General features: G+C 41.4%; 1 protein-coding gene across 1 annotated transcript; it reads right to left on the bottom strand.

Moving 5' to 3' along the window:
• Positions 1-507: 507 nt before the first annotated feature.
• On the bottom strand, positions 508-13,498 carry slc5a1 (solute carrier family 5 member 1). The gene is made up of 14 exons (XM_042302234.1): positions 13,261-13,498; positions 11,707-11,778; positions 11,049-11,153; positions 10,215-10,274; positions 9,987-10,091; positions 8,782-8,887; positions 6,974-7,054; positions 4,818-5,029; positions 3,899-4,142; positions 2,711-2,861; positions 2,398-2,566; positions 1,785-2,000; positions 1,520-1,634; positions 508-1,410 (listed from the first exon to the last, which is right to left on the bottom strand). Exons 1-14 carry the CDS (start codon positions 13,390-13,392, stop codon positions 1,196-1,198), a joined length of 1,983 nt encoding a protein of 660 aa, XP_042158168.1. The 5' UTR covers positions 13,393-13,498; the 3' UTR covers positions 508-1,195.
• Positions 13,499-15,407: the final 1,909 nt, after the last annotated feature.

Genomic DNA, 15,407 nt, shown 5'->3' with positions numbered 1-15,407 from the left:
CCATGTGACTGTGATATTATACACTCTTGGTCCTCCAGATGCATTTACTGTTATGACAGGCAGGGGGCAGTACAGAGAAGAATGGCTCGGATGTGTGTGCTTGTGCATGGAGTGGGTTATTACTCCAGTACCATGAGGAAATATACTGCTCCTTCCATCTTTGAGATATCATTCATTAACACATAGCAAAGCGAAATAGCATGAGGAAAGAGGAAATATGGCACCACTTTGGACCTTTGATCGCCAGGCCCCATTCACCGTAAAGTATTCAACTAAGGTTGAATACTTTATTAATGCAGTAAAAGAAAGCTACCAGATACGTGTCATACGAGTTCAATAAGTATATGTGTTCAATAAGTTCAATAAGTATATGTGTTCAATAAGTTCAATAAGTATATGTGTTGTATTGGCCTTTTTCCTCTCATTGCCAACAACATTTGATGTGTCAATGCTTTAAAAATCCACTGGCTGTACAGTGTTATCTTGGTAATGATACTCTTTCAAATCTTAAATTATGCAAGTTTATTCCTACTGCAGCCCCACCTGGTTAATATACCAAACCATAGTAACTTCATGAAGGGCAGAAAGTTCAAAGTGAACATTGGATACCATTGGACACCGAGTTCTATTCAGATCCTTCATCAGCACCATCATCAGTATCATCATCATCATTATCCTCTTCATCATCCTCATGATCTTCATTACACATTCAACATACAGGTACATACATTTAAAGTCCACAAAGCAAAGAACAAAGAACACCAAACAAAGGAGCGTTGTGACTCCCAGTTAGAGGGCCTAGGCCCGTTCAGGTATGGAGCTAGGTAAGGTGTTCGTAGCATTGACCACATTGCGGGGGTGTGGAGATTACAGAGTTAAGAGGTACAGATGATGGATAGAGGGAGGGAGTGTAAGAGAGGTGGAGAGAGGTGGCAATTCACAGTGCATTGTGGGCCTGTGAGTCAGGGGGGATTTCAGGGTTGAAAGAAGAGACTACCCAAGTTTATGGTTAGACAGTCCAGACTCCAGTACAGATGATGGATAGAGGGAGGGAGTGTAAGAGAGGTGGCAATTCACAGTGTATTGTGGGCCTGTGAGTCAGGGGGGATTTCAGGGTTGAAAGAGGAGACTACCCAAGTTTATGGTTAGACAGTCCAGACTCCAGGGCAGGGGGGGTTCCAGTATGAGGAGATGTTTAACCGTAGAAGCCGTGCAAGAAAACACAGACGCACAGGAGGATGATGGCGTTGGCATTGACCACGTTCCTCCACATGGGTTTCTCTGAGGTGTCTGTGAGTTGCCTCTGCAGCTCAGCCTGCTCCTCAGCACTCAGCTTGGGAGCAGTCGATTTCTCCAAGCCACAGAAGCTCAACACTGCCTTCTTACAACAGCCTGGCTCCTCGGTGGGCTCTGCACAGACACACAAACACAGGGATGAGGAAACAGTGTGTGGTTGTAAATGTGAGAAATAAAATCTGTATGTGTGTCACGGAGTAACAGATAGAGATTGGAGAGAGACCTCTCTTATCATCAATATCCACATAGGTAGGTTCTTGATCTTCTTTCCAATTGTCTAGCTCCAGATCCACCCTCTCCTCTGTGCTGTTCCTCAGCTGCCAGCACAAGCGGTGCAACTGCAGATGGAGGGAGGAAGAGGCACAGGACAAACACATGGGGAGAAATTAATTTAGAGATGGCAGAGAGACTGCGTTTTTATTCAATTAACATTCACGGATGGAAGAATAACTAAATAAGTTTGACTATTGGGGGCAGTTGTAACTTACATGTTTGTCGTCAATGGGTTTGGTCATGAGGGAGATGCTGACTATCAGCAGGCAGGAGATACAGAACAGAATAATGGAGAAGTAGAGGTAGTGGACCCCACAGATGATCTCAGGACAGTTAGTGGGGGTCACACAGCTTCCTGTCCCATAGGCAAACTCACTGATCATCCTGGTTAAGCCAATAGCCAGGCCTATCGTAAGGCCATAGAACACACCCTGAAAGTGGGGGAGGTCTGTGACTCAACACATTTTCATGGTTCACTTCCAATTGCACAAACATCACGTATAACACGAACAAGGCAGTAAATGGTGAAAGTGGTAACCAGGGTCCTTTGAGCCTAGCCAGCAGAGTTCAGATAAACTACTTAAGCAATAAGGCCTGAGGGGCATGTGATATATGGCCAATATACCACGGCTAAGGGCTGTCATTTATTGCACGACGCAACGCGGAGTGCCTGGATACGGCCCTTAGCTGTGGTATATTGACCATATACCACAAACCCCTCAGGTACCTTATTGCTTTATTAGACAACAGATTAAATAAACTAGTTCAAACCACAAGTAGCTCAAGGAAACTAGTTTATATCACACTGACTTTTGTTAAGAGACTCACCGGCTCATTGACGCGCTTACAGAAGATGGCGAGCATGAAGGTGGCAGCGATGGGCGGAGTCAGGTAGCTGGTGATTGACTGGATGTAGTCAAAGAGCTGGCCGCTCTGAGCAGACTGGACCACAGGGATCCACGCTATACTCACCCCGATCAGAACCAGGATAAACACCCTACACAGCCAAGAATAATACATCAATATCAATATTACCCATTTATCTAAATGCAAACATACACAAACACAAGCATATACACACATGTATTAAAGCAAGTGAAGTCCAAAGAACTCGAGCAGGCTGAGCTGTGTGTTACTGTACCTCCCAGCGATCATGAGTTCCTTCTCGGAGGAGGAGCTGCGTATCTTGGTGTAAATGTCCATCGTGAACAGGGTGCTGGCACTGTTGAAGATGGAGGTCAGGGAGCTCATCAGAGACGCCATCATCACCGACAGCATCAGGCCTCGCAGACCTGCAGGAAAGAGGGGGAGAATGGGAGGAGAGGGCAGGGAGGGAGGGGATGCAGAGGAGAACAGGAATGGAGGGAAGGCAGATTAGGATAGGTGTAGAAAAGAGAAAAGAGAAGGAATGAAGAGATGAACGAATGTGATGGTTGATTATATTGGCAGCAACAACTGTTTTCCTGGAATAAGGAGTAGTACTTATTGAATCCACTATTTGTAGCAGTAGTAACAGCGTTGTAGTAGCATAGTCCCTGTGCAGTGCAGTGCCAGGACAACAACCTCTCCCTCAAAGTGAGCAAGACAATGGAGCTGATCGTGGACTGCAGCCAAACACGCCCCCATTCTCATCAACATTTTTTAAGTGGAGTAGGTCGAGAGTTTCAAGTTCCTTGGTGTTCACATCACCATCAAACTATCATGATCCAAACACACCAAGACAGTCGTGAAGAGGGCACGACATCACCTTTTCCCCCTCAGGAGGCTGAAAATATTTGGCATGGTTCCCCAGATCCTCAAAAAGTTCTTTAGCTACACCATCGAGAGCATCCTGACCAGTTGCATCACCTCCTGTATGGCAACTGCTCGTTATCCGGAAGGTCCTAATTTATTTATTTTCTGTCAAAGTCATAGACTGTTCTCTCCACTACCGCACGGCAAGCGGTACTGGAGTGCCAAGTCTAGGTCCAAAAGGCTCCTTAACAGCTTCTACCCTCAAGCCATAAGACTGCTGAACAATTCATCAAATGGCCACCTGGACTATCTACATTGACCCCCCACCCTTTGTTTTTACACTGCTGCTACTCGCTAGTATCGGTATTGTTATTTTATTGTGTTATTTAATGACCTTTTTTTTTTACCTCAGTTTATTTCGTAAATATTTTCTTAACTCCATTTCTTGAACTACATTGTTGGTTAAGGGCTTGTAAGTAAACATTTCACGATGAGGTTGTATTCGGCACATGTGACAAATACAATTTCATCTAATTTGATAGTGGTGCTAGGACTGTCATTGTTACTAGATGGACTAGTATCTTCTGTTACCCACCATTTGGCATGAGGTCCACCACCAGTTTGGGATAAGCAATGTTGGTGCAGCCAACACTGGCCCCACAGTACCTCAGACACTCCTCTGGTTCCACGCAAGCCACCTCGTCTGGGTAGAGGATTCGGCTGATCATGCCAGGGAAGACCATGAGGAACATGGGCAGCAGCTTCAGGTAGCCACACAGGATACAGCCAGCCTTGACATGGGAAAGATTCTTGGCAGATAGACAGCGCTGGACAATCACCTAGGTGACAGGAGAGATAACAACCCTCCAGTGACTGAAGAGGTGATGGATTACGTGTTCATGGTCAAACAGAAGTATGGTGCCTCTGTATTGCTTGAATATGTCAATATCAAGAGTAGAGGGGAATGAAAGGGGTTTGAAGTCAAATGTACTCGTCATTCCTTCCATGCACCATACAGCCACATATCTTCTGACAGGCACAAATGTGTATGCAGCTTTTCTAACGGAAATATTCATCAAAGGAAATGTTTCCCTTTCCGAACGTGACCCAAATTGCTGATCACAGAAGAAGGCATGGCGCTATCATATCTGAATTAGAGAAACTTAAGCTTTGAGTTCTACTAATCGAATAAACTGTTTCAACTTGCGTATTTAACGTGTGTGAGTGAATGCTCGCTCGTGTGTGTGATTGTGTAAGTCAATATCCTGTTCTTTTTTCACAGTCACCTCTGTGTTCCCGGCTTTTAGTCTTATTTAAGTCTGTGGGAAGGAAGTGCATTTGGGTCTAACTAAAAGCATGCTTCTCTTCATAAGGCAGCCACTTAAGCTAAGACAAGCTGAGAGCTGGCTGGAAAGAATGGCCATGGTAATGATACACACATTAGTGTGTGTGCGTGTGCATGTAACTGAGGGAGGGTGTTAGACTTATTCATTCCCTACGGAGCAGTAGGCTACCTGATCAGTGCACCAGTACCAGGTGGCCTGGACAGTGAGGCCAAACACCAGGCCTGGCCAGGGCAGGTCCCCTGTCACCGCGTCCCTGAAGATGTGGAAGGAGTCAGGCCGAGGGGTGTAGCAGCTCTCACTGATGTTGACCCCAGTCAGAGTGGGTATGGCCTCCATGTAGCGCGTCTGGAAGTTTTCATAACCTCCCACCTCATTGAAGGCTGAGGAGACAGACCGAAGAGGGTTGGGAAAGAGGGATGAGAGAGGTTGGACGAATTGGAAGAAGAGAATAAATCAAGGAAATTATACTCTGTAGAAAGGGGGAAGGAGAAAAAGGAATGCATTGGAGGAAGGGAATAAAGAAGGGAGGACAAAGAAGAGATATAGAGTTATAGGAAAAGGAAAAGAGGCAATGAATAAATACATTACCATAACCCATGAGGGTGAATAAATACATTACCATAACCCATGAGGGTGAATAAATACATTACCATAACCCATGAGGGTGAATAAATACATTACCATAGCCCATGAGGGTGAATAAATACATGACCATAGCCCATGAGGATGAATAAATACATTACCATAGCCCATGAGGATGAATAAATACATGACCATAACCCATGAGGGTGAATAAATACATTACCATAGCCCATGAGGATGAATAAATACATGACCATAACCCATGAGGGTGAATAAATACATTATCATAGCCTATGAGGATGAATAAATACATTACCATAACCCATGAGGATGAATAAATACATTACCATAACCCATGAGGGTGAATAAATACATTACCATAACCCATGAGGGTGAATAAATACATTACCATAACCCATGAGGGTGAATAAATACATTACCATAGCCCATGAGGGTGAATAAATACATGACCATAGCCCATGAGGATGAATAAATACATTACCATAGCCCATGAGGATGAATAAATACATGACCATAACCCATGAGGGTGAATAAATACATTACCATAGCCCATGAGGATGAATAAATACATGACCATAAACCATGAGGGTGAATAAATACATTATCATAGCCCATGAGGATGAATAAATACATTACCATAACCCATGAGGATGAATAAATACATTACCATAACCCATGAGGGTGAATAAATACATGACCATAACCCATGAGGATGAATACATACATTACCATAACCCATGAGGGTGAATAAATACATTACCATAGCCCATGAGGGTGAATAAATACATTACCATAACCCATGAGGATGAATAAATACATGACCATAACCCATGGGGATGAATAAATACATTACCATAGCCCATGAGGATTAATAAATACCTTACCATAGCCCATGAGGATGAATAAATACATTACCATAACCCATGAGGGTGAATAAATACATGACCATAACCCATGAGGATGAATACATACATTACCATAACCCATGAGGGTGAATAAATACATTACCATAGCCCATGAGGGTGAATAAATACATTACCATAACCCATGAGGATGAATAAATACATGACCATAACCCATGGGGATGAATAAATACATTACCATAGCCCATGAGGATGAATAAATACCTTACCATAGCCCATGAGGATGAATAAATACATTACCATAGCCCATGAGGATGAATAAATACATGACCATAACCCATGAGGGTGAATAAATACATTACCATAGCCCATGAGGATGAATAAATACATGACCATAAACCATGAGGGTGAATAAATACATTATCATAGCCCATGAGGATGAATAAATACATTACCATAACCCATGAGGATGAATAAATACATTACCATAACCCATGAGGGTGAATAAATACATTACCATAACCCATGAGGGTGAATAAATACATGACCATAACCCATGAGGATGAATACATACATTACCATAACCCATGAGGGTGAATAAATACATTACCATAGCCCATGAGGGTGAATAAATACATTACCATAACCCATGAGGATGAATAAATACATGACCACAACCCATGGGGATGAATAAATACATTACCATAGCCCATGAGGGTGAATAAATACATTATCATAGCCTATGAGGATGAATAAATACATTACCATAACCCATGAGGATGAATAAATACATTACCATAACCCATGAGGGTGAATAAATACATTACCATAGCCCATGAGGATGAATAAATACCTTACCATAACCCATGAGGATGAAAGATCCCACGACCATGATGATGGTCTGCAATGTGTCTGTGTAGATCACTGCAGCCAGTCCACCTGAAGCAGAGTGCACATGGTGAGAGTCAGCACAACACAATCCTGCTCATTACTTATACAGGGTTACAGTCAATGACTAAGCTGTGGAAAACCACTGTAGTACTCATTTACACTGTAGACGTGATGTTTATTTTTTACTTTAATGATTGCCCTTGGTCAAAAGGGATAGCCTGTTAGTGGTCCAGTTGTTTGTTTGATGTTTGTCTATCACATAGACTCTATAACTCCCCTCAGTAGTTGTGTACGGTATATGAATATACATGTAGGTCATTGATATTCATTTGAGCACAATGGTAATAAAGAAGATACGGTGGCCTACATACATTTGCGCGGGCTGCCTTACAGACTGAAAATCAAGCCCTAGCAAAGAATAACAGTGCACTTTTGCTGTTGACTGCACCTCGAAAGCATCGGTGTGTCACGTGTGCATGACAGTATTTGATGCTGTGAGTCACTCTATTTTCAGCAGGTAACTCACCTTCATGTATGATATTTACAAAACCTATACTAAACTCCACTACATGTGGCATTATGCAAACCTAATCCTATACAGAGACTTTTATTTGAAACCTTTAATTAACGAGGCAATTTACAATGACGGCCAAACCGTAACAACGCTGGGCCAATTGTGCTCCGCCCTATTGGACTCTCAATCACGGTCGGTTGTGATACAGCCTGGAATTGAACCCGGGTCTGTAGGGATGCCTCTAGCACTGAGATGCAGTGTCTTAAACTGCTGTGCCACTCAGTAGACAGTCTAGACTAATCTACATTACATGTTTATATGAGTATTATGGAAACCCAATCTTATACAGAGACAGTGTTGCGTCACTGACCTTGCTGAAGGCCTGTCAGTGAACTAAAATCCAGGAATGAATGCATCATTACAGAGGTGAACAACAAGGTTTTATCAGGGAGTATGGGTAATTACCCATGTGGTACAGGACATAAACAGCCTTGGAGGAAGGCATTTGTGCTGTCAGACATAGTCTGCTATTAAGACTCAAATACAACGATACAGGATGGACTTTACTCCACTCTGCCATGGTTACAGATAAGAACTCCATATTGGTTTAAATGGACATAGTCGATATAGGGCTCCTCTCAGTGAATTAGTTATATATCGCTGCTATACTCTAAGTGTACAAAACATTAGGAACACCTTCCTAATACTGAGATGCACCCCCTTTTGCCCTCAGAACAGCCTCAATTCGATGTGGCATGGACTCTACAATGTGTGGAAAGAATTCTACAGTGATGCTGGCACATGTTGACTCCAATGCTTCCCACAGTTTGGTCAAGTTGGCTGGATGTCCTTTGGGTGGTGGACCATTCTTGATACACACAGTAATCTGTTGAGCGTGAAAAACCCAGCAGCGTTGCAGTTCTTGACACACATTTAAGCTGGTGCACCTGGCACCTACTACCCTACTCCGCTCAAAGGCACGTAAATATTTTGTCTTGCCCATTCACCCTCTGAATGGCATACATACACAATCCATGTCTCACTTGTCACAAGGCTTAAAAATCCTTCTTTAACCTGTCTCCTCCCTTTCATCCACACTGATTGGTGGACTTATCAAGTGACATCAATAAGGGATCATAGCTTTCACCTGAATTCACCTGGTCAGTATATGTAATGGAAAGAGCATGTTTTGTACACTCAGTGTATATCACTGCTACATACAGTTGTGTAGTGTATAAGTTGAGAGTATGTATTGATATACCTGTGACGGTGTATAGAGCCGTGATACTTAGCAGGAGAATCACAGCAAGGTAGATATTCAGCCCCAGAGCCTGGTTAATAAAGATGGCTCCAGAAAACATATCTGCCTGAGAGAGAGAAAGAGAGATTGAAAGAGAGAGAGAGAGAGAGAGAGAGAGAGAGAGAGAGAGAGATTGAAAGAGAGAGAGAGAGGGAGAGAGAGAGAGAGATTGAAAGAGAGAGAGAGAGAGGGAGAGAGAGAGAGAGAGAGGGAGAGAAAGAGAGAGAGAGAGAGAGAGAGAGAGAGAGAGAGAGAGAGAGAGAGAGACAGAGAGAGAGAGAGACAGAGAGAGAGAGAGAGAGAGAGAGAGAGAGAGAGAGAGAGAGAGAGAAAGAGAGAGAGAGAGAAAGAGAAGGAGAAAGAGAGAGAGAGAGAGAGAGAGAGAGAGAGAGAGAGAGAGAGAGAGAGAGAGAGAGAGAGAGAGAAAGAGAAGGAGAAAGAGAGAGAGAGAGAGAGAGAGAGAGAGAGAGAGAGAGAGAGAGAGAGGGGGGATTAAAGACAAAGGAAGGGCTTCTATAGGGCTAGCACACGATTTTGGATGAAGAAAAAATTCAATATAATAACTGTCATAAACAAACATTCTTGAAGTTGAGTCTGTTTCTACGTACATAAATTAACATGGACTTTTAACAACGTGATGAAACTTTGTTGCCCCTTGCTGAAACAAGCAATAAAACTGGCCTTCTTTAGACTAGTTGAGTATCTGGGGCATCAGCATTTGTGGGTTCGATTACAGGCTCAAAATGGCCAGAAACAAATAACTTTCTTCTGAAACTCTATTCTTGTCCTGAGAAATGAAGGCTATTCCATGCGAGAAATTGCCAAGAAACTGAAGATCTGGTACAACTCTGTGTACTATTCCCTTCACAGAACAGCACAAACTGGCTCTAACCAGAATAGAATGAGGAGTGGGAGGCCCCGGTGCACAACTGAGCAAGAGGACAAGTACATTAGATTGTCTAGTTTGAGAAACAGGGTCCTCAACTGGCAGCTTCATTAAATATTACCCGCAAAACTGTTGTTTAAATGGACATTTAATTAGCTTTTCTTTCAAAAACAAGAACATTTCTAAGTGACCCCAAACTTTTGAACGGTAGTGTATATATACAGTGTACCTTGTTGTTTTCAACAGTAATATACAATGAACAGTGATATGAGTGACTCACTGAGATCTTAGTGAAGACATAGAGGAAGAGTGAGAGCACTGAGAGATAGATGCGGATGCGCTGGCCTCCGAACCTCTTCCTCAAGTACTCTGGCATGGTCACCACCTAAACAAATCCAGTCGACATGATTACATTGTGGAATAGCACTAGATTATATGCTACAGAAATGTACGAAATGGCATGGTATAATGGTAATTACACTGTAATAGCAGAAAAGGTTGTTCTCACCCCAGCTTTGATGTAAATGGGAACAAAGAGCCATCCAAGAATGATCACCACCACAAGGGCCTGAAAAACACACATCCTAAGGGTTCAGATGGGGAATTCATGAAATGACAGATTTATCTTTTACTAGACGTGTTACTGCTTTCGCCCACTGCTGTTCTCTAGTATCGATCATATAGTGACATTTAACCTACATGCTTATCAGACCCAATATAGATAATAAACGTGTATAAAAAAGAGCACCTATTATACAAATAATTGCAGAGTGCAATAGAAATAGAGATGAGATGATAATAGAGATAGCGATGAGATGATACTAGAGATAAAGATGAGATGATAACAGAGATCGAGATGAGATGATAATAGAGATAAAGATAAGATGATAATAGAGATAGAGATTAGATGATAACAGAGATAGAGATGAGTTGATAACATAGACAGATTAAATGATAATAGAGATAGAGATGAGATGATGACAGAGATAGAGATGAGATAATGATAATAGAGATAGAGATGAGATGATTACAGAGATAGAGATGAGATGATAACATAGATAGAGATGAGATGATAATAGAGATTGAGATGAGATGATTACATAGATAGAGATGATAACAGAGATAGAGATGAGATGATAACAGATGTAGAGATGAGATGATAACAGAGATAGAGATGAGATGATAACAGATGTAGAGATGAGATGATAACAGAGATAGAGATGAGATAATAATAGAGATAGAGATGAGATGAGTGATAATATCAGGTACGTTTCAGAGGTTATGATGATGTTTGAGTGAGAGGTTATCATGGTATTTATTTACATTAGACGTTGCCACTCACATTCCATTCGAATCCGCCAATGGCAAGTCCACCTGCAGCTGCAGTCCCTGCGATGCCAACAAAATGCCCACTGCCAATGTTGCTCGCAAAGAGGGATGCCCCAATCTGGAGAGGAAGGACAGAGGAATGTTCATGATCAATTTATACAGAAAGTAATGATATTCTTTACAGTTTTTGGATATGGAAGGTCATTGAGAAGAACTTCATTCATAAAGGAACATTTACAACAACAACAACAGGTGTACCATGTAAGATAATGGGGCAAAGGTTGCCAAGTACATGGTCCATAGAAGGGAAATATGCAATTAAGTTAGACACCTCACGTGTACTGGTACAATCAGCATCAGTCATTATTGAGTCATTAGGAGCCGTCTCAAATGAAGGGCATATGATTTATGGGCTTCCAACACATCAAGATAAAAGATTATGACCTTGATTTAAGTATGGGCTGGACACTTCCATGGAATACAGGCACGGATTAGGATAGTTCAGGGGAACAGGGTGTGTCTTTCCAAATATGTGCCACTGTCATAAACAGTGGCCAGTAAATTAGAGCGAGTTCGATGCCTTTGAACGTAATAATGTATCAGCATTCAGGGCTCAAACCACCCAGTTTATAATATGTAATAGACTGTCCTGAGAGAAGACTTATACTCACTGGCCACCACACCATGCTTCTTCCTGCCAGGAAGAATCCACCTACGGTGGCTCGGTTTGTGCTCACCATAGCCTGCAAAGAGAGACTGGTTAATTGAGTTGTTTTGAGATACCATATTCATGTATCAGGGATCATGTTGATCAATAACCTTGTTACATGATACGGTCATTTGCACCTTTTTCAGTTATATATACATGGTCAATATACATTTTTGTTTATATGGTGTTTAATTGGAGTCTGTTAGTTTCACACTGATGGTTTACTACATCTTGTAAACATTGTTTGGGTCAATCATCAATCAGCACTAACCACTGAGCACACACTGGTTGAATCAAAGTTGTTTCCACATCATTTCAATGAAACTACATGTAAGTTGAACCAATGAGGAATAGATGAGGAATAGAATAGATGAGGAATAGAATAGATGTTAGTTTGACGTCTGTGCCCAGTGGGTGTGTAGTTAGTACTGTATCGACTCTCCACACATCTGAAACAATATGACAAATGCAAATGTATTCCTTAGCAATTTAATTCAAACATACTTGGTGACTTGTTCTATAAATGTCTGTCAATATTATACATTTTGCAGCTGGGCATAAATTGAAGCAATTCAGGTACTTCAATGGGATGTCAGTGCACTTGGTATTCATAGGCTACTTAACACTTGGTATTCATAGGCTACTTAACACTTGGTATTCATAGGCTACTTAACACTTGGTATTCATAGAATACTTAACACTTGGTATTCATAGGCTATTTGACACTGGGTATTCATTGGCTACTTGACACTTGGTATTCACAGGCTACTTGACACTTGGCATTCATAGGCAACTTGACACTGGGTATTCATAGGCTACTTGACACTGGGTATTCATTGGCTACTTGACACTTGGTATTCATAGGCTACTTGACACTTGGTATTCATAGGCTACTTGACACTTGGTTTTCATCGGCTACTTGACATTTGGTATTCATAGGTGACTTGACACTTGGTATTCATAGGCTACTTGACACTTGGTTTTCATCGGCTACTTGACATTTGGTATTCATAGGCGACATGACACTTGGTTTTCATCGGCTACTTGACATTTGGTATTCATAGGCGACTTGACACTTGGTTTTCATCGGCTACTTGACATTTGGTATTCATAGGCGACTTGACATACCCTTGAGGAGAATTTCTGCATAATGTACCTGGCACAGGTTGGACAATATCTGCAGCAACAAGTGTACTGCATGAGTCCAGCCATTAACCCATTAGTGATTATGTTTTTTGGAGGCCATCTGAATAACTTTGTATAGAAAGTGTAGAATATCATAATTGATATTTTATGTTCGTAAATATAAGGACATATTATCACTCAGAAGAAAACTCATCGAAACACTATGAAGATGCTTCTATTTTTTTATTTAAAAAAAATCATATTCAGAGAACACAACTTTTTTCCAGATTCAACTAAAACATGCTCTCTGTTCCTTTCTGAGGGATTAACTATTCACAGACACAGAGTTGTTTTAGTGTCAATGTGTCAATGGAAAGATTAAGGAACTCACCCATACTCCGACTGCCAGGACAACCACAAAGTAGATCACAATCACAGAGATATCCGCCGGGTTGTTGACTGCCACTGTGCCATTAATAGGCACACTTCTAACTAAGGAGAACCCAAAATAATCCTGTGTCATTTTGTCTGTTCTGAGCTGCAGAGGTGACCAGAGGACAGGTGTATTGTAGAAGCCTCTCTCCTTTACTGCTGTGCTACTGACTCCCCTGTCACCTGCAATGCTACTTATGTACTACTGACCCCACAGATAGGTATGTGTGTGCATGTGAGCACGCATGTACGTGTGCGTGTGGACCAGTGGAGGCTCCTCAGAGGAGAAAGGGGAGGACTGTCCTCAACAGTGAATTTCAGAAAAATGTAAATAGTGAAACATTTATAAAGTTATCATTTTTAGATGACACTATACTAACTATATTCACATCACCAAATAATTGATTAAAACACACTGCACTTGCAATGAAGGTCTACAGTAGCCGCAACATCACTCTGTAGGGTAGCACCATGGTGTAGCCGGAGGACAGCTAGTTTCCGCCCTCCTCTGGTTACATTGACTTCAATACAAAACCTAGGAGGCTCATGGTTCTCATCCCCTTCCATAGACTTACATAGTAATTATGACAACCTCCAAAGGAATCCTCCAAATTGTCAGAGCTCTTGCAGCATGAACTGACATGTTGTCCACCCAATCAAAGAATCAGAGAATGAATCTAGTACTGAAAGCATAAGCTATAGCTAGCTAGCACTGAAGTTCATAAAATGTGGTGAGTAGTTGACTCAAGGAGATAGAAAAACAATAGTTCAACAGTTTTGAACAAATTCATTTATTCAAAAATGAATGAGAAGCAAGAGAGAGAGAGAAAGAGCGAGATTTTGTATTTTTTTTCATTTTCACTTACCTAGCTAGTTTAGCCTACTCAAACACCCTGCTCAAACAGAGATGAATACTATGTTAGCTAGCTGTCTATGGTAGCTAGCTGGCTATTGCTATCCAACACTGGAACTCTTCGAAGTCAAGGTAAGCTTTTGGTTTTATTAATTTATTGCCCGCCAGTGTAACTGCTAAACTCCTTGCTGACGGTACTCTGTAATGCATGATCGTAGCGAGTTTACTAACACCTTAGTTCTAGTAGCTATGTTGACTATGACGTTATTTAATATGGTGAAAACGATGTAGGATCTGTGTAGCGGTTAGTGGTTATGATGTGAAGGTTTGGTTTGGAAAGGTTTTTCATCTGGTCACAGACAGCTGATGTGTTGTGCACGGAAGTCTACAAGCGCAGGGAAAAGGTGAGAAGAGGGGAGTGCGTAGATGCGAGAAGAAATTCTACAATGATCAAAAGGATCATGCTGTTTGTATGTGGCTGCAATGAAAGTGAACTCTGTTTGCGTGTGATCAGGGGTGTATTCATTTCGCCGATTCTGTTATAAAAACATATCTTAAACGGAAGCAAAAGGAACAAAATATGAGAAATGTACCTGAATGTGTCCTATAGAAAAATCTTGTTTGCAACTGTTGGACAAATGATTACACACTAGATCAGCTAGAGGCAACAAGAGTGTGCAAGGCAGTGTCGAATGTGTCAATGTCTGTCACCTTGATAACTCAAATTTCTCTCGACCTGTGCTCCTACATTGTAAGCTTTCATTCATAGGCTAGGTTGTAGCAAGCTCATGATGTGTATAGGTAAAATTCAACTATCATGTAGTAGCCTAAATCTGTCGATGTTACATTGAGCTGGGTTAATTGTATATGAATGACAGTCATCCAATGTGCTGTAGTAGAAATAAGGACAAGCTCATAAAAAAAGATTGTTGTCCCTCATCTTAAACGGCACGAACCACCACTGGTGTGTTGGTTAATAGTATGTTTGAGACAATGCAAAGAATGTGCTTTATGGCAAACAAAGGGTAATTGAAAGGGAAATCAACAGTTGCTACATCCATTTTTGGACTTATAAATTAATTATATGTACCCATTGATTCTTGAAGAATGTACAGTAACTTAAGCCTCATGAGCTTAGTTCAACTGTTGTACCCTATCAGAACCCCAAATATAAGCTTGTTTTACTCTAATGTTTGTGAATAAACACAATATAGCATAAAAACGATCATTTTGATATCATGGTTGGTCAGTCC

This window comes from Oncorhynchus tshawytscha, linkage group LG20 (assembly GCF_018296145.1).
Source record: "Oncorhynchus tshawytscha isolate Ot180627B linkage group LG20, Otsh_v2.0, whole genome shotgun sequence".
Classification (NCBI taxonomy): domain Eukaryota; kingdom Metazoa; phylum Chordata; class Actinopteri; order Salmoniformes; family Salmonidae; genus Oncorhynchus; species Oncorhynchus tshawytscha.
The sequence above is the reverse complement of the archived record's forward strand: the minus strand, read 5'-3'. Positions and strand labels throughout refer to the sequence as shown.